At 44.7% G+C, this 19,117-nt stretch overlaps 1 protein-coding gene and 1 pseudogene across 1 annotated transcript in view; one reads left to right on the forward strand and one right to left on the reverse strand.

Moving 5' to 3' along the window:
• Dera (deoxyribose-phosphate aldolase) overlaps positions 1–19,117 on the forward strand; it is an 81,963-nt gene that overhangs the window by 40,182 nt on the left and 22,664 nt on the right. Inside the window, exon 6 of the mRNA XM_034512570.2 lies at positions 2,760–2,888. Coding sequence (XP_034368461.1) covers positions 2,760–2,888 — 129 coding nt within the window. The remainder of the gene's footprint in view (positions 1–2,759; positions 2,889–19,117) is intronic.
• Positions 13,995–15,016, reverse strand: LOC117714933 (nucleophosmin pseudogene; annotated as a pseudogene).

Raw genomic sequence — 19,117 nt, forward strand, 5'->3', positions numbered from 1 at the left:
GGATGATGCTTTTAAACCTAAGACTTTTTTTTTTTATTCTTTAATTAATCGTACCTCATGGAGAATCATATTGGAAGAAGCATCTCTTCTCCTTATTCGTTCATTGCATAACATTTTCTCAAATAGTCAAGTAACAATTACAGTAGACCCATACTCTACTCCTGTCCTTTCCTGATGGGGAGTGGCATAGGGAGGGTGCGTCTGTCTGTCTATCTATCTATCTATCTATCTATCTATCTATCTATCTATCTATCACTTTCTGCTTGTTGTACTCATTTGTATCTAGAGAATTAGTAATTGATGTACGAAATTTGCACATTGAGAATGAAGGGCACTGATGTTTAGGTGGCCTCTTCACATTCCTTCTGTTTGGGTTATGACTTAAAGAACACACCCTCTGGTGGGTCTTTCTTTCCCCGGGGGTCATTGACCACCAGCCTGTGAGGGCAGAAGTGGCGTCATGAGTATAACAGAAGGGAGACAGCTTCAGTGAGGTAGCTCTACCTTATTTTTCCAGGAGTCAAGTACATAGGGCTCTTAGGGGTATAGGGGGAAAGGCCTGATTGGCCATAACACAGCACCTAATTATCATGTGGGTGGGAGGCTAGAGCAGGCCTGAGTGCAGTACTTACAGAGAGCTCTGCATGGGGTCATTCTCCAAACAAGGTCAGGCATCCTCTCAGAGACTCTCTCCAACCAAGGCCAGGTAGAGAAAGGGAAGTCCCTCTGAGAAAGGGACGCAGAGAGCTATCCATACATGGTGAACTGTAACCTTAACAGCAGGATTCTCCAGCACCCTCCAGTTGGTGGCCATAAAGTCCATCTAGGTTTTCTGGTTTGTTTACAACAGGTAAATAAGTCCAATGGTTATTCAAAGAATTGTAGTGGTTTTTTTCCATAAACACGATCCTAATCAATGGTTTAAGAATTTGTTATTCAGATCAAAGTTCATTGTAACAAAAGCTGTGGTTAAATATTTTTAAAGATTTTTATCCATACAGCAGAATTCTTTGTCTCTTCAGGGGAATGGGTTAGGCTGGGAGATAGGATTTGATTTTTATCAGACATCATAAGATGGAAACTTATTTCACCAACATGCTACAATACTAAACTTCACACCACACACACAACTTCACACCACACACACACACACACACACACACACACACGCACACACACTGTTTAATCTTCATAATAACTATAAGGAACATAGTACTCTCTAAGGATAGGACCAAGACTGGACACAATGTTGTCTAAGTCCTACAGGAAGTGATGCAGCTACAGTCTTCAGCCCACCTCTGTCGGGCTGTGGAGCCCGGAGCCTGCTGTTACTTGCTTACCATAGAAGTTTAAGTCACAGGTTAACCCGGTTAGCATTCTTGGGTTTTTAGACCACAAGTCATTGTGTCCATTTCTCTTGAAGAACAATGTTCTCTTTAGATTCAGTGTTCAGAAAGATCCTTCTACTCTAGTGTCACCTTTCTGAGTGGAAAGGATGTAAATTGTTACTGCATGGTTGGGGGTTATGATTTAAGACACTCTAGTGTCATGGTGGGCACTTAGGTCAAAAGGCTTTCCCACAAGTGAGGTTAGGTGGGCAGGGGGAGGGAGGTAGACAGTGCTCTCACCTCCGAGCTTTTGTGGGGACAATCTGGTGATGACAATCCTTCATTCCTACTAGACATCCTTTGTTACTTGCTTCAGTCTGTGTGTAAAACAGCTTCCCCTACGACATATGCACAGATCACCTTGGTCGCCCTGGTAGATTTTCTGTTTCCTAAGTTTCGAACTTCAGATGGCCTTGACTCTTAAGTAGCTTCTGAAACACATTGGTTTTGTCTACTAACATTTTTGCTTCTTTACTAATATTTTTATTCTTTGTTTTACGTGTTTTTTTACTTTGTGTGTATTTTGTTTGTGTTTTGTTTGCTCTTCGGTTTTCACTTGCTTTGGTTTCCTCGAGCTGTGTGGCTTGCCTTGAGCTGCTCTCTTCAGTTTTATTTTGTCATATGTAGATACGCACATCTTTGGCTGTTTTGTCTACTTGTCTCTGTCTAGTCTACCTATCGGGCTGTTCCCAGGTACTGTTGGGAGCTCTGGAAGAGATCTAAGGGTTAGGTGATTGACAGCCACCTCAGCACACACCTGTACCATGAGCTTCCCTCACCCTGGTGCCAGGCCTGTCACTTCCTTGTAGGTATGTGCTCATGTGCTCCCTTCAGTAGTGGCAGCAGCCTGTGTATCGCTCATCTCTCAGGAAAGATCTGCTTTGTATGCTAACGAGAGAACCTGCTCCCTCTGAGTAGAAGGATGAATAGGAACCAGAGATTTCTTTTCCTTCTGGTATAGCAACTGTATGCTGTGTATATGGCAGAGAAATGTGCTTTTATCGTCTCCCTCAGGTCAGAATCACATGGAAAAAGGAGAAATTATTTATAATCTATGTGTCTTTATAATGGCATTTAAGAGGCTTTATGACCCTTGACCCCAGGCCCGGGGCTTAGGAACAGTTTTATGGTGGCAAACCAGGCATTCCTCGCAGCGGGATGTGAGCTGCTGCAAAATGCTCTAGGCGATAGTAAATTGGGGTGATGTTTAGTAAGTGACAAATGTTCTATGTTTCCTAAATCGGAAATGGGTTCTCCTGGCTCTAAAGAGTCACCATATCCCCGTCCCCCATCCCCTACCCCCCGTCCCCCGTCCCCTGTCCCCCGTCCCCTTGCCTGCTTTGTAACCGCCTCAATGGTTTTCCTCTGCAGCCCTCTACGATGAGATCACTCAGTTTCGAAAGGCCTGTGGGGAGGCCCATCTCAAAACCATCTTAGCTACTGGAGAACTTGGCTCTCTCACCAATGTCTACAAAGCCAGCCTGGTAGCCATGATGGCAGGTAAGCTTTGTGTATTCAGACACACTTCCCACTGGGTTGATGGTTTTAGGAGAAACAAGTAAAGGAAAGCGTTTGGATGCTATTGAAAGTGCTAACTTAACCCCTCTTTTCAGAGGGCCTCCGAGACGTTTTGTGAATACATACCCGTGAACTGGTCAGAGACTTTGGGCCTCTGTCCACCTTTTTGTTTGTGGCATTTTTTTTGCTGCGCTATCCCTATGAAGCAGTAGATGGCGCTCTTGTTAGCAAATTCCCTTTTGTGTTAGTTGATTATTTGTCTTCAATGTGTGCTGGAGAAGATTTCTTGGTGAGTTTGGCATTGAAATTTTTCTGAGATCTGTCTCTAGGTTTTCTGAAGTGACCCCTGCTTTTGTTCCTGCAAATGTAAGTAAGAATTGGTGTGGCATTTTTTTATACTTTCAGATGGAGGTTGACCTGTTGCTTTGCACAGAGCAGATGTACCTGCTCAGGTTTGAGTCCACTGTCCTCTCACCTCCACTGTACTAGGGATTCCTGAGTCTCCCTTGTGACCTGTTGCTTCTTTCCACGCTACAGAGCTGCTGCTGCTGCTGCTGCCCTGGGCAAGCCCTCCCGAATGGGTTACTTCCGCTCAGTTCTCTGTCCCTACTCTTGGCCCCTTCCAGTCTTCTCCCCTTTGAGCTGTTAAATGGTCTCTTCCATGCTGATTCGATTATGGCCTCACTTCTTTACAACCGCATCGATGGGTCCCTTCCAGATGGAGTATAACTTCCCGGCTCTCTGCCCGTGTCTTCTGCTGTCTCATTCCCCTTTACCCCTTGGAATCTGTTTCCTTTGTATCCTTGTACACACTGAGCGCCTGACTAGAGGCCTCTGTCAGAATCACCGTCCTCAGCGCGCTTGCCTTCAGCACAGCCACTCCAGTGGCCAGCACCACTTCCTTCTCCACTGCTTGATTCGTCTTCTCCGTGGGAACCCCATATCCTTTTGGTTAAGTCTCCATTAGATGACACGCCTCACTGAGCTGGGAGTGAGAGCTGATTTTAAGGTGCCCTACTAGGGGCCCTAACACTAGGATGAAGATGCCTGGCTTTCCTGGTTCAGGCCTTCCATTGTGGTCATGCTTTAGATGTTTATACTCTTGTGTGCCATTTGAATGCTCTGTCATGCCTAGTGGATGGTTCCCTGGAACTCTATTGAACATCAGCCTGGGCACTGAGGATACTGCAGCCTGCTCTCTGCTGCTGGGCGCTGTGGGGACTTGTCGCCGCTTGTGTCCTTTGAAGCCAAATCCCTAAAAAGGCTAACAGGGAATAGAGCACTTTGCACAGCAGCGGGTCACTGGGATGCTGGAATTCAATGGTCCACACTGGAAGGCTCATTGTATCCCAGGGGAACTGTGTAAAGGCTCTCAGTGTGTTAGCTAGACATGTGGTCCCCTTTTCTGTTCTTAGCCAAGGAAGAGAGTGTTAGTCTAGGCAACAAGCTAAAAGTTGAGGCCACTTGCCAGGAACTACAGCCAAACATGACAGCAGCCACTTGTGGGGCATCCCTGAGGGTGCTGCTGTCTCAGTGTACATACAAGGCTGAGACACTTGTTGGGGCCACAGCTGAGATGTCTCTTACCACAACCATAACACCATCAGGATGAAAGTATGGGTTTTCTGAAAGGTCAGGTGTGGGCCCTCTGCACGAGCTGCTCACAGAGGGAAGGTGGTGTTAGGCTGCCTTTGTCTACTCTGCCCCAGAGAAAATTGGCTAGAAGCTGCCACTGCCCTTGCTTTCTGTCCAGTTTACCCTCTGCTGTGTTTATGGCCTCTGTTTCACCATTTAACTGGCCTGTTGAGCCGATAGCTGTGGGGTACGTCCACAGATTCATTGTCAGTTTATTCTTCTTACCTTGATATTTTAGCTGGTGTAAAAAATAATGGACTTTGTGGTGAAGCTGCAGACACACGCTACCAATGGACTCCGTTCACATTGGCCCCCCTCACTCTCTTGTTCCTCCTCCCTGCTCACAGGGAGCTTCCCTCTGCCTTGTGTGTGTTCTATGTGCGAGAATTACTGTCTTTTCTTCTGACCTTCCCCTCCCCCACATTAATCGTTTCTCTTTTATCTGGGTAGGAGAAGCATATGATTCCACATAGGAGAGAAGGCATGTGGCTAAACTCACATTGCACATATATGCACTGCTTTCCCCGTTTTGTTTTTACATCTAGTCTGGCTCCATCCTCTGAGTAAGCGTGACCATGCTGGTGGCTCTGTCTGTGCTGACTTTGGTTTCTTTGGCTGTATACCCAGAAGTGATGGAGCTAGACTGCACAGTGGGTCTGTTTTCAGTTTCCTGGGACCCTTCTTTCTGGTCCATCTGGGCCACACTAAGTTTTCTGCTGTTCGTGTGCATGTGCTCCTGGGATTTCAAACTGTGCACCTGCTGCACAAGTGCTCTGCCACTGAGTCCTGTATCCCCATTGCTGACGAATAGTTTTAATGCCCCTTTTCACATCAGCCCGGGAGTTGATGGAGAAACCTGGAATTCACTGATTTTCTTAAGGTCGCAGAGCTCGTGTATGCCTGCAGTCCGCGTTTGACCTCTGGTTTGCTGGCGCCCACTGCAGTGCAGCTGTTTCTTAAGAAGTGCCAGCTGTCATGAAGGACCTAGTCTTTGGGAGCTTCAGTGTTTACAGCATCTAGCCCGGTTCACTATCTGTGTTTATCCTGCTGCTACGTATAAAGGAACTGAAGTAATTTTCAAAGTTAGTGGGTTTTTTTTTTTTTGTATTTTTGTTTTAGTTTTCTATATAATATGCAGAATAATCCCAAATAAAAATACTTCAGTTTTTCTGACTAAAAAAAAAAATCAATCAATCTCATTGAGTTAAGCTTATATTCATTGAAACGTGAGTGTTGAGTGTTGTGAAGGTGAGAGACGCTCAGACGGTGTGCATCCACCTGCTCTGACTGCTGCAATCCGGAAGTCAAACTTTGCTGTCATCCCGGTGGATTCTGAGTGACTCTTTTAGCTACTGTTCTAGTGCCGTGAGAAGATGCCATGACTGAGAGGTAATTCATAAAACGAAGCACTTACCTGGGGCTGGCTTACAGTTTCAGAGCGTGAGCCCGTTTCCCCCTTGGCTGGGAGTGTGGTGGCAGCCACGGAGGCACGGACCTAGAGCAGTAGCTGAGAGTTTAAGTCTTATCTGCAGGTGAGAGGCACAGAGGGAAAGCTGAGGTCTGGGCCTGACAAGGGCTCTGGAAACCTCAAAGCCCACATCCAGTCACACACCTCCTCTGTCAAGGTTGGACCTCCTGCTCCTTCCCATACTGTGATCAACACTCAGATCTATGAACCTGTGGGCGCTGTCCCCGTTCAAGGCAGCGTAGACCCTCTGCGGTCAGTTTTCTGTGCTTCCCCTGCTCCTCAGCTGCACCAGCACCGAGCCGGCCGTATCAACATCCACCGCCTTGTCGGTCTAGAGCATCCTGTAGCTCACATTTTATTTGCTGCTCCCCGAGATGAATAACTGAGGCTGAAGCTTTCTTACTGGTGCCCCGTTGCCGTACAAATGTGTTGAGCCACCAAGATTACAGTTGTGCAGCTGTTGATGACGTGGTCCTGGTCTGACGTCTGTAGGGTCTGTGGTCACAGCTCACTCTTCATCCTGATGGCTGCTTCTATTTTTACTTTTCTCCTCTCCCGATAGAGTCTTGCAGGTGTCTTGCCGATTTTGTTAGTCTTTTCAAAGGCCTTACTTTTTCTTTTTGGTCATTATGCATTAAAGTGTTCTCTAGTTTCCTTAGTAAGTTCTCTTGTCATTGGGAAAGCGTTTTAACGTGTCATTTAGCTTGAGATCTTTGATGTCTAAATTTTGAGTGCTTTTCTGGTAACTGAACTTGGGTCCTCTATGAGAGCAGTGTATGTGCCCAGCCACTGTGACTTATCCCCTGCCCCCAGAATTATTTTGTGAAATAATATCTGCCCCATGTTGTCTGTCTTTCCTTCAAGGATCCTAAGTATGTAAGTGTAAGACAGATTGATGTTGTCCCATAGGCTGCTCAAGTCTCATCTGTTTACTTTTCAATCACTACTGTCATCATCATCACCACCACTACAACCATCACCATCACCACCACTACCTGCACCACCATCATCACCATCACCACCACCACTACAACCATCACCATCACCACCGCCACCACCATCACCACCATCACCACCACTACAACCATCACCATCACCACCGCCACCACCATCACCATCACCACCATCACCACCACCACCACCACTACAACCATCACCACCACCACCGCCACCACCATCACCACCACCACTACAACCATCACCACCACTACAACCATCACCACCACTACAACCATCACCATCACCACCAACACCACCACCATCACCACCACTACAACCATCACCATCACCACCACCACCTGCACCACCATCATCACCATCACCACCACCACCATCACCACCACCACCATCACCACCACTACAACCACCACCATCACCACCAACACCACCACCATCACCACCACTGCAACCATCACCATCACCACCTGCACCACCATCATCACCATCACCACCATCACTAACACCACCATCACCACCAACACCACCATCATCACCACCTTTACCATCATCACAGTCATTATCACTGTTCTTAGTACTTTTGTTCTCCAAACAGAAAATTAGGAATTACAAAGGCATTAATGTGTTTATTTATTCATGCACCTTATCTTTTATTTTGTATCTCAAGTTTGCTTTTCAACCCACCAGGTAAAATTTATGCCAGTGAATATGTTGGGTTTTGGGGCTTTTTGTTGTTGTTGTTAATTTTGAGATTGTCATTTAATTACAACATTTTACTCTTAAACTGAGCCCTTGTCTTTAAACCCATTGAAATCGTGTTTCCTATTACGGCAGCTGACTTAAAGAACCTCTCTGTTAACCTGCATATCTGAATTATCTCAGGGTCTGTGTCTTCAGCTCCCAACTTTCCAGTGCCTGAACACTGTTCCTGCCATTTTCTAGCTATTAATAACTGGTATGCAAGTCCATCAGTATTCTGGTGTGTCTGGAATCCTCCATCAACACCTTTGTCCATTATTTTAAAATTAAATTGTTACAAGTCTGTGATTTACACCATGTAGGTTGTTTAGAAACAAGTCTGGACAAGTGGAAGTGTGTTAGTGCGCTGCTGTTTATAAATAATACCTCAGTTAGCCAAGGCATTTGCATGTGGCTCGGTGCAGCACCGACCTAAATGCCTACCCCCACATTTGGGCTGAGTTGGAACTCCTAGCTGCTAGTCTTAAGAGGTGGGACCTTTAAGAGGTTCTTACATTAGCCCTTATGTGTAGATTAATGCCATTTCCACAGGCATGAGCAGTCTGCTGTGTGTCTGACTGACTTTTGTTCTCTGTCTCTGTCTCCTGTGTGCTTTCTGCCTTGCTTGGAATCAGCACAGTAATCCTCACCCATGCTGTGTTCCTGGACTCTCCAGTCTCCAGACCTGCGAGCCAATATACCTAATAACTTGTATTTAATATGTGCTATGTGCAGTATCTCGTGCTAACCTCAGAAAGCAGACTGAGAGTCACCTAAGTGACTCATGTTCTACTTGTGTGTGAATCTTATTTATTATTCTCTCAGAATATTTCCAGCGAAGGAGTGCAGTCAGAGGAAGACCCCTCTGCATGACCCAACCTTGTACAATTAAATTAATGTGTTATCAAACAATTAAGATATGAGAATAAACTGTAAGCCAGTAACCTCACAAGCGATTGAATCTCAGCATGACTTCTACACTATCCTATTAGTAAGAAAGGGGACACAACTGAATCTTTCCACTAGGCTGCTGCAGGCGTTATGTAGAAGCTGTTGACTGTAGCTCTGGAGCTATGTGATGTTCAGCCATGCTTTTCCGTGCCCATCCCAGAGCTTTGAGGATTGATGAAAATGTTAGATATGAACTCATTAGAAAAGAGATCTATAAAATGAATCTGGTTACAAATTGCCATTAGTTATAATCCAGATTCCTGTGCTTGCAAACCTGTCACATCTTTTACTCTTCTGTACCTTAGAAGTTACAGAAGCCATGGGAGCTCTTCTGACCTGTAGCCAAATGAAACAGCACACAGCTCTAGGTTGTCCGGCAACTTGACTCCACCAGGCGCATGAGAGAGAAGTGGAAATGGATTTTTAAGAAGCAGGTGGAAGAACAGATCATTTACAGTTGCGCCTGAGGTTCTGCACCCATGTCTTTGTTGGGCCCAGCCCAAGCCTTGAGGATGAGAATTCAGGGTGCTTCTGGAGGGAGTGATGTGCGTGGGACTTTGATTGAATCAGTGGAAATCTGGGGAGAGAAATGGCAGTAAAGAGCTGGGGTGGGTGGAGGTAATATGAGAAGAATGAGGGTGGGGGAGGGGGAGCTACATTTGCTTTCATCAGGTCCCTAAAAGGTGACAAGATAGGAAGTGGCATGCTTAGAGAAAACAGACTCGGGAAGCAGGCCGGTGCACATATGCCAAGGGATGCTGCACAGTGCACACTTTAAGAAGGCGAAGATGTAGAACCGCCTTTATCTTCGGGAAGGTAGGGCCATCCGCACGCGGGCAACAGCTAACAAGCTCTCCTCCAGGTTATTCTAGACCTTATCTTCAGGAATAATACAGGCGTGATAAATAAGTGTAGAGTGGCGACGCACTACAGATGCAATCGAAAAGTCATCAGGCTTGAACTGCTGACGCGGATCTGTGAGGAGAAGCATTCGCAGAAATACAGGACCGGAGGAGAGTGCACCTCGACGGAATGTGGAATGAGTTTTGAACTCGGCCAGAATTTTGCAAGGTAGTGGGGTTGGAGAGAAGCAGGAGCCAGGGGTTAGCTGATTTGAAATTCAGCCTACTAAGAACAGAGTCATGCAGGGACATTGATATGAAGCAGAGAAATAGGAGAATAATGTATGTGAGGTCATTAAATGATAAAAGAACCGGGAAAGTCCTGGGAGACTCACTTTGACCACAAGAAACAAAAAAACAAAACCATGCAACGATTAAGAGCAAATTAATACCTAAAGCTTGAATATGATTCAAATAGCAAGTGACGCCAGAAGATTGTCACAAGCCACACTGAGCCCCCCTGTCATGTGCTGCAAGTCTTCCTTGCTCAAGGAGTACTGATACAGATGGTGCATTCTGATCCCCATGGTGTGCCAGCCTGGCTTTTTTTTTTTTTAAATGTCTTTTTAAAACAAGGTCGTGTGTTTCATAAGTAAAAGCATTTAACTTACGAAAAGAAGAACTATGACTAAGACTCCATCACTGTAGAAAGCATAAGAATATAGATGTGGCGGACTAAAACCCATGTGAAAAAGACTTCCGGTTTAAGGTTCAAGGAGGACACTGAGGCGGATTGCCCTTTCTGGTAAGAGATTTCTTAGAGCAGTTATTAGTGGTGTGGACAGACAGACAGCTTTGCAGGGGCTCACAGGACACATGTGCAGGCCCACATGGCAGGAGATAGGTTCCCTCCTTGTAGGTTTCAGAGGAAGAGTACAGTCTCTGTGTAGATCACGTGACTGATGAGTCGTTCACAGGGCAGACTGTGCCTAAAGCAGCTCTGTGGGTGGGGAAAAGAATCTAGACATAGTTACTTCATATAATCGTAATATAAGGCACTAAATTACTATAGTTCTGGCGATGGTCACAGTTCTGTTAAAATGGAGTGGCCTTACTAAATGGCATGGCCCTGGCTAGCAGCCTGTAACTGTGACCCAGAGGCTGCATCTCCAAGACGGTCTTGAGGCACTGCAAAGCAGTGGACTGTTGTGGAACTTTGTAAGACTTCACAGTTGGACTGAGAGGGGAGGGTGAGCAAGAGGGAAGAACTTTTGCTTTGGTTTTTTGATCGAAGGAAAAAGGCTCCAGCTGCTGTGCTGCTCAGGGGAGACAGTGAGAGAAGCTGTGCACACGGGCCCCACTGAAGTGTAACTTTGTTCACACTTCCTTAAACTAGGCCGGGGAGTTAAATCTCGCATAGGGTGAAAACTAACTTGCCATCCCATCTGGGGAGGAAATTTAAATTTAAATGCAGGCCTGCCATGTTTGCCCTGCCCCGCCATCCACTTTCACAGCAGACATTTCTGCAGGTTCAGACCCACTCACCCCCTCGATGTCTTTTGTAAACTACAAGCTCTCGAAGGAAAGATGTAAACTACAAGCTCCCGGAAGGAAAGAAGGTCCAGGTCTGCTTCCCTGGCCTGATGGGTTCACCGCTCCAACCGGAACCTCTGCCATCACATGGAGTCTTCTCTCTTCCACAGACTCCAGCCAGACAATGGATGCTTTACTCAGTGCGTTTCATCTTAACTGATTACAAACTCAATCGCCCCATTTCCAAATTAGCCCATATTCTGAGGAGGCCAAGGTTACAATTTTGACATCTTTTGTTTGGACATAATTCCACCCGTAGCAAAAGAAATAGGATTTCTTACTTCCGAGGAAAACATACGGAGTCAAACTAACAAACTTGAATTCAGGGAGCGAAGATTGATTTTTCTCCCCTTTAAGCAATATGTGTTGTGTGGAATGGGCAAATCTAGTAAACAGTAAATATTTTTATCTGCAGAAAGCATTTGGTAGGATTCTCAATGGGAGATTAATGGCTAAAATAAAGAAGGAGGCATTAGGAGATAAATTTGCTTATGAGCTAGCGACAGAGACTGACGGGGGAGGAAGTTCCTTCCAGATTGGAAATGAGTGACTGTACAGCCGCAGCCAGGAAGCAGTTTGGGGACCTGTGGGCTTTTCACTTTATTTTTATTGGACTTTGTAATAAAAATACAGGTCCTCAAACAGTCCAAGACAGAGTGAGTAATACTGCGAGCATCAGTAATCAAAAGTTATTCTCGATCATAAACTAAATGACTGGAAATAAATACTGACACGAGACTGCACCACGTGCCGTAATATTATAAAGCGGGGCAGAGACTCTCCTGTGCGCTCTTTTCTTCTGCATGGATGAATATTTCTTTATTTGATTTCAAAGAAAAAATATTTGAAGGTCTCTAGGTTTACTTCCTAAGAACAAATAAGTGAAAAAGGTGTATTTTTTTTCAAATATAGAAAGTTATGTTAACTGGAGGAAAAACTGGCTGACCAAGCAGAAGGTTATACTGCCATTTCTAGAATAAAGAAGAGAGAGACCCTCTGTGTTAAATTGCTCAGCAAGCCATTCAGTAAAAGACTTAGGTAAGGAATGGGCATTTTGGAAATCAACAGCTTAGTTCTGTGCCCCCCCCCATGGAAGTGAATACAAAAGAAGCCATTGTTAGCTGATTGAAGCTGCAAATTGGAGGGAGGAAAATACAGCGTAAGCCCCTATTCTTTTCAAATGTTAACATGGCTTTTAAAACGTCCATAAACTTCAGTGATCCCCTATGTAATTTTTGTCTTCCTGGGAACTTAGGCAAGCAGGAGATGGGATCTTGAAGCTGGAGTTAGAGCCTGCTGCCGTTTCTGTGTGTGAGCCACTAAAGAGATCTGTGCTTGTTCATTGGTTCGACTGTTATTTGCCAGTCAAAGAGTCTAAATGAAGGTTTGTACGTTGACGGTGGGGGCCTGGGGATGCAGCTCAGTGGTGGAGGGCCTGTCTGTCACATCCAAGGCTCTTGCAGAGGACACTTGCCCTGTTGCCAGCCTCCACATGGCAGTTTACAGCCATCTGTGGTTGCAGTTCCAGGGGACATGATACTGTTTTCTGACCTCCAAGGACACCAGGCAGGTGCATGGTATATAGATATCTAGCCATCTATCTATTCATGCACGTAAAATAAGAACGAATCTTTAAAATGGAAACATGTTTGCCTAAGTAATGTTTTTTGTTCATTTTAAAAGAGTTCATTGACCTCAAACCTCTCTTTCTACCATGAGAACACCTGAAATACAAAAGTGGCCAAACTCAGGAGGAACTAAAATATTAAGCCCATGTAGGCGGTAAAAGAACACTGCTGAGAGGACTGTCTAGGCCATCACTCTTCAACAAGAATTTTTAATGAGGATTTCCTGGAGAGCTTCGTAGTTATACTGTTGATAAATCCAACTGTCAGAGATTCAGGTGTCAGCTGGTCCTGAGTGGGTGTGGCAGTGGGGTGGTTTGTGCTTCCTTGGGTCTTGGGTGGACATGGTAGAGTGCTGGTGGTTACCTGGGTGGGCATGGAGAGTGCTGGTAGTTACCTGGGTGGATGTGGTGGGGTGGTGGTGGTTACCTGAGTGGGTGTGGTGGGGTGGTGGTGGTTATCTGAGTGGGTGTGGTGGGGTGGTGGTGGTTACCTGGGTGGCATGGCAGGGGGTGGTTAATGCTTTCTCAGAAGTAGGTAAAAACTGGCCCTGAGTGCTTCTGTGTAGCGGGCAGGACCCTGAACCTGAACCGCTGCTGATCAGGACAGGACTCTTCTAAATCCTGAAGTTCAACTGTCATTTAAAGAGTCTCAAGCTTGAAAGGGACTCTTGGTAGCCAGCAGAGAACAAATCCCTTGTTCCACAAGCTGCTTTTGTAAATTGTCTGCTTGTTAGGCTGAACCTGTTTTCCCTGAGAGGTCTGATCCCATGGGTCAGCTGTTCTCTAGGCCAGGCCAAGGGCTTGGCCGCATCAGCCGTTCTTATAGTCCAGAGTAGACTGAACAGCAAACTGGCGCTCGTTTTTATCCTGTTGCTGCTGTTTGTTAAGAGCGAATTCTCAATCTTTTAAAATCATTTGTTGTCCTTCACTGTAGGAAAGATAGACCATTGTTTCTTCCCCCATCTTCTACATGTTGGCTGCGGGATTTATTTGAGGTTCTGCCCCGTTCTGAGCTGTGTGGACTGAGAAGAAGGCTTATGAGACAGAAGGGAGACAGTAAATAAGTAAATGGAGACTGACCATGAGATGGTACGTGTCTCTCTCTCTCTCTCTCTCTCTCTCTTTACTTTATTAAAACACTGAGTTTATTTTACATGTATATTTGTCTCCCTACCATTTCCACATCTGACCACCATATTACTATCTGACCATATTACTACGTCCTATCATAACATTCCATACATAAAACCAAGTCAAGGGTGGAGTTCCATCCTTGAAAAGTTAACAGGCATTTTAGTCAACACATTCTTGACAATTGAACCTGGACAACATTTATCAAACACAGTAGGGAAAGTTCTCACTTTGCATTATAAAAAGGACAGCCAGATATCAGCTACTGCAGAAATGAAGTAAGGCGGAGCATTTCAAACCATTTAAACCGTTTTCTTAACGAGATGTCCTCCACTGCCAGGGATCTTGAATAGCCTCCTGGTCAGTCATCCGAAACAATTCCTCACATAATTAATGAACTTGGCTTCCCCTTTGGGAAGAGAACCACCTTTTTCTGTACCTGCTTGCATTTTTGCCTTAATGTCTTCCACAGAACTAAGTCCTTTTGGTGTTTTAGGAGTTTTTTTCCCTGTTTTTTGAAGGACTCTTAACCCTTTGATCTTGGTGTTGATGATTTTAAGTCTTTTCCATTTTGGTTTGATTTTTGTGCATTTTTGGCAGGGTTATCTCATACAGATGTTTTCACTGGAAACTTTTCTTCAGTTTCCTCTTCATCAAAATCGTCCTCATCATCTTCATCATCGTCCTCCTCATCTTCATCAAGTTTTACTTTTTCCTTTGGAATCTTGTTACCACCTCCAGGAGCAGATTGCTTTCCAGACAGGCCTAAGAGTTTTACATCCTCCTCATCTTCATCTTCTGACTCTGCATCTTTCTCTGCAGCTACTGTCCACTAATGTGCACAGGTCCGGAGCCACACTTGAACCTTAAGACCACAGATGGTGTCATTTCGAAGCCCCCCAAGGGAAACTGTTGGTTGTACAGACATTTTCAAAGTTGCCAGTGTTACTTTAATTGGACTGCTTTCATAGATCATTGCTTCTGCCTCTGCGACGTGTAATTTATCTTTTGTCCCTGCCCCTAAACTGATCGTTCTCAATGATAACTGGTGCTCATTTTGATCATTATGCACTTTAAAGTGATAGTCTTTGTCAGCCTTTAGTTCACAACCGAAAAGGTAGTTCTGAGGCCTAGGAGGGCTCATGTCTGTGTCCATCAAGTCTTCCATGAGGTGGAGGTGGGCGCTTCGGTGTGGAGAGAAGCCAGATGGAAAACAACTGCCTGCTGTTCCACAGAACAAACACGCAGGACGGAATTACGCCAAGGATACCCATCTCTTACGTCTTGTATACGAGTTAATAGCAGAGAACTTGGTTTGCTCTGTGGGAACGAAGGGACCACAGGGACATTGTTTCCATGCACATCTCCTTGCTAACCTCTGTGAGGGAGTCAGAAGAACTCACAAAGCTGTTGACTCTTATGAGTCTTGTTGGGCACAGATGTGAAGGAAGGCCTTTTGGATGGAAAGTTATGGGGTCTGTGTTGCAGGGATGTACAGAGGCAGCGTGTCCCAGAGAGTTACTCCAGTGTGTGTGGGGAAGAGGTGGAGCTATGGCTGGAGAGCAGAAGTTCAGTCAGAAAGTCGTTTAGAGCTTAGAACTACCTGAGGAGTGGAGGCTTCCTCAGAGTCGGGGCATGGAAAGCTTTTAGTCTGAGGACTGAGCACTGGACTAGCGAGTCATCCTTCCTCCATTCATTCTTTCAGCTAGTGGGATCTATGGGATGTCTTCCAGGCCCAGCACCCGGGACAAACAAAGACTTGATCCCCTAACTCCTGACTCCTCTTGATGGTGGTTCAGTGGTTGCATTGGCGTTTCGGCAGCATACCTACTGTGGTGTGCGTTTCTGCTGGAGATGGGAAATTTGGAGGAAATGGAGGTGACAGCGTGGCTGGCCAGGAGATGAAGCCAAGGAAGCCCTGCAGAGCAGGAGTGACTTGGAGCGTTGCCCTGGTTGTGTTTCTGTTGGTGTGATAAAATACCCTGACTGTGAACAACTGGGGCGAGAAGGGTTATGCAGTTTACAGTTCCAGGTTGCAGACTATCACAGTCAAGAGTAGAGTCAAATAAATGCATGCCAGCCCATGTGTTTACACTCCCCCTCCTGCAGTGTATCATCACCTGCCTAGCAATGGCGCTGCCCTCAGTGAGCTTAGGCTTCTCATATCAGTTAACAATCAAGACAGTCCCCATGAGGACATGCCCACAGGCCAGCCTGATCTAGACAGTTCCTTAAGAGTTTTTTCCCCAGGTGTTTTTGGGTTATGTCAAATTGACAGTTGAACACTAACCATCAAAAACACATTAGAAGCCAAAACAATAGTAGCTGGGAACGCCATATCCTGCATGAGGAGCAGAGGCAAGAGAGCAGGGAGTCATTTTGCTGGGACCTGAGATCTGGGTGAAACCAGATTGTTTGCAGTCTAAGAACTAAGGCCTCTGCTTCCTTATGTAAGACCCTCCACAGCCCACGCTGGTAGGGTTTATTACAGAACATGGCATAGGCTGGCTATCTTTTTACTTTTCTGTTTATGTAACAAGGGAAAACAGTACATTAAAAATTTCTAGCAAAAGCTACAAGGGTAAATAGGAGGCCATTTTTCTACTTAGAATACATGAATGAGGTTCAGCGTATAAATCCAAGAGGAGATCTGATGCCAGTGCTGATGGAGGAGGAGAGGCCGGACTTGCCTTGACTTCAGTTCTCGGGATGATGTTTTCTCACTGCTACCCAGGAATGAGTGTGCTCGTTTGCCTTTTGTGAAAAATTTATCACCAAGTGGGGCATGGGAAAGTCAGCTTCCTCTGCTTATAAGCTGCTAAATTGGGCAGGGACAACAGAGGAGGCTCCAAAGAGTCAACGTGTTGGGAGGGAATGTAGATCATGCTGCACTGAAGTGACAGAAATCTGTTGGTAGAATGTTCACTGTCATCACACTGGTTTGATATTAGCATCCTAGTGAATAATTAAAATATGCCTGTTTATTTTTTAATAAAAAGGAAAAGCATGCAAGTTACCTCTGCGTTTGCAATGGTCCCATCACTACATCCATCATATGCTGAGGCCTTTTCTTCGCTTGTACATCAAATGACGAGGAAACAGGAACCGTTATGCTTTATTCTGTAGTATTCACTATTATACTGCCGTTCCAAGCTGTAAAATAAAAATCTTTAAAAACTACCTTTAGGTATTTCCAGTAGGGTTGGCATGTCCTAAATTGAAAAGCTATTAAGTATATTTTTCTGCTGAAGTTATTTTTGAAGTTCATTTCTCATTTCTTGTTCTTGCCAACACCGTGCACCCAGGTGTCCTTATTGCTTATCCTGTTCCTGCCCTGATTTCAAACTCCACACTCCCAGGATGTGATCTGGTCCCTCCCTATAATCAAACATACTTTACCATTAATCTTGTTTGATCCTTCAAGGATGGAATGAAAACGTTCCATGACTTTTTTTTTTTTTTTATTGCTGCTGTTTGTTTTGTTTTTACAATTTATTTAGTCTAAGACAAATGGCTCAGAGAAAGAGCCGTTCATACAGAGGCTAGAAAAGAATTTGTACTTATGGACACAGAGGGAGATACACGTGATGTCATGTCGTAGCCACATGGTTTGATCCTCTTAAAGGACCCTGTTTGAGGAGCTCCAGTCATTTCTGAATGAACTGAGCCTGTTTGTAGTGCAGTAACAATAGGATTGTGCGTTTGGGAAGGAAGACAATGGGGTGGACAGACGGAAGTCTTAGAGGAAGAACTTCCTGAGACTAGTGAGGTAGTGAGCAGAGAGGGTGGGTCTCAAAGACCAAGTGTCCTGTTTCTTGTCCCCAGAGCCAGAAATGGCTTGCAGGTTGCAGAGGCAGAGGTATTTGTTTTGGGTGATGTAACCTGGGCTGGCCTTGACCTTGCCTCAGGCTCCCAGATGCTGGGATTAAAAATCTCAGCATGCCCCAGCCTCAGCCTTTTAGGAGATAGTGGCTTGTTGAGTGGCAGAGATGGCCTCTGCTGACATTCCTGTATCCTGAGTAAACTCTTCTTTATCCAAAGTTTACAGAGGCCTGAACATTTTGTAGGAGTAAAGCTTGGGTTCTGGGTTGCCTGGCATTTATTGCCAACCTCAATCTGGAGAAATACATTTTGATTTCAGCCAACCATGCATTTATGAGCTTTGGAATACAATCCATTTTTCGGTTGGAGAATTGCATTATTAAACTGTTCAATTTAATAATTAAAGAGAGAAAAATGCACTTGGTTTATCTGTGCTGTCAACTAGCAGTTTAACACATGCAGATAACTTGGATCTGAGTCTAAAACCAAATATCCAAAGATACAAATAGAGAAAAGATGAAAAAAAAAAAAACCAAACAAACAAAAAAAAACAAACCTCACTTAATTCCCCCAGAGACCTCACATAAGACGAAGAAGGGAGCCACTGCAGAAAACAAAGCAAAACCAAATAAAATCACAAAACTCTTTACTGCCTAGTGACAACCTAGTTCCCTCCAAATCTTATTTCCTTCCTTTACTTTATAAACCGAGATGTCTCTTGCTTCCTGGAACTATTATTAGGAGTTAGGGTAAATACTGGGGGTCCTCCATTTTTGTTAATACATTAAAAAGGGAACTTTGAGGCTTGCAAAGAGAGAAGCCGTCAGTGTCTCTGAACTAAGAAAGCAGAGGACCGTCTTCTTCCTCGGTCTTTATCTTTAGTCACTTTAACTTCGTCCACCATATCTGTTTTCCTTTAAAACAAGAGGATGTTTAAAAATGCATTCTGCTTGTGATAGCAACAAATAGTGGGGCTTCCCTTCATAAAAGTCTAATTTCAGAAAATCAAGGTGAATTATAGTGTAGGGTTTTTTTTTTTTTTCAAATTAAAGAAATGCTACTATCAAGGAAGATTGAGCTGCCTCTGGAGACTGTAGGATTGATATTTGAACCATTGATTTATAAGGGTCGTCTTCTAGTGTCTCTTAGTGCAGGGGTCCAGGGACTTTTGATAAGTTATTGGGATGCATGGAGCTGTTTTAAGACTTAGAGTCCATGGATAATTAGTTAAAGAACAAACAGAGGAGCTGAGAATTTGGTTTCCTACTCTACAGAGCTCAAGTTAAATTTGATGAAAAGACAGAGTTGAAGTTGAAATATCAATCAAGTTTTTTTCTTTTCATGCAGTCTACTTGAGAGCACGTTTTCATAAGCTTGTTATAATAAAGTCAACAGCATGTGTTTGGGATGCCCTAGGATTGGTCCTAGGAACACAGGAGGGTTGTCA

Source organism: Arvicanthis niloticus, chromosome 9 (genome assembly GCF_011762505.2).
Source record: "Arvicanthis niloticus isolate mArvNil1 chromosome 9, mArvNil1.pat.X, whole genome shotgun sequence".
Classification (NCBI taxonomy): Eukaryota; Metazoa; Chordata; class Mammalia; order Rodentia; family Muridae; genus Arvicanthis; species Arvicanthis niloticus.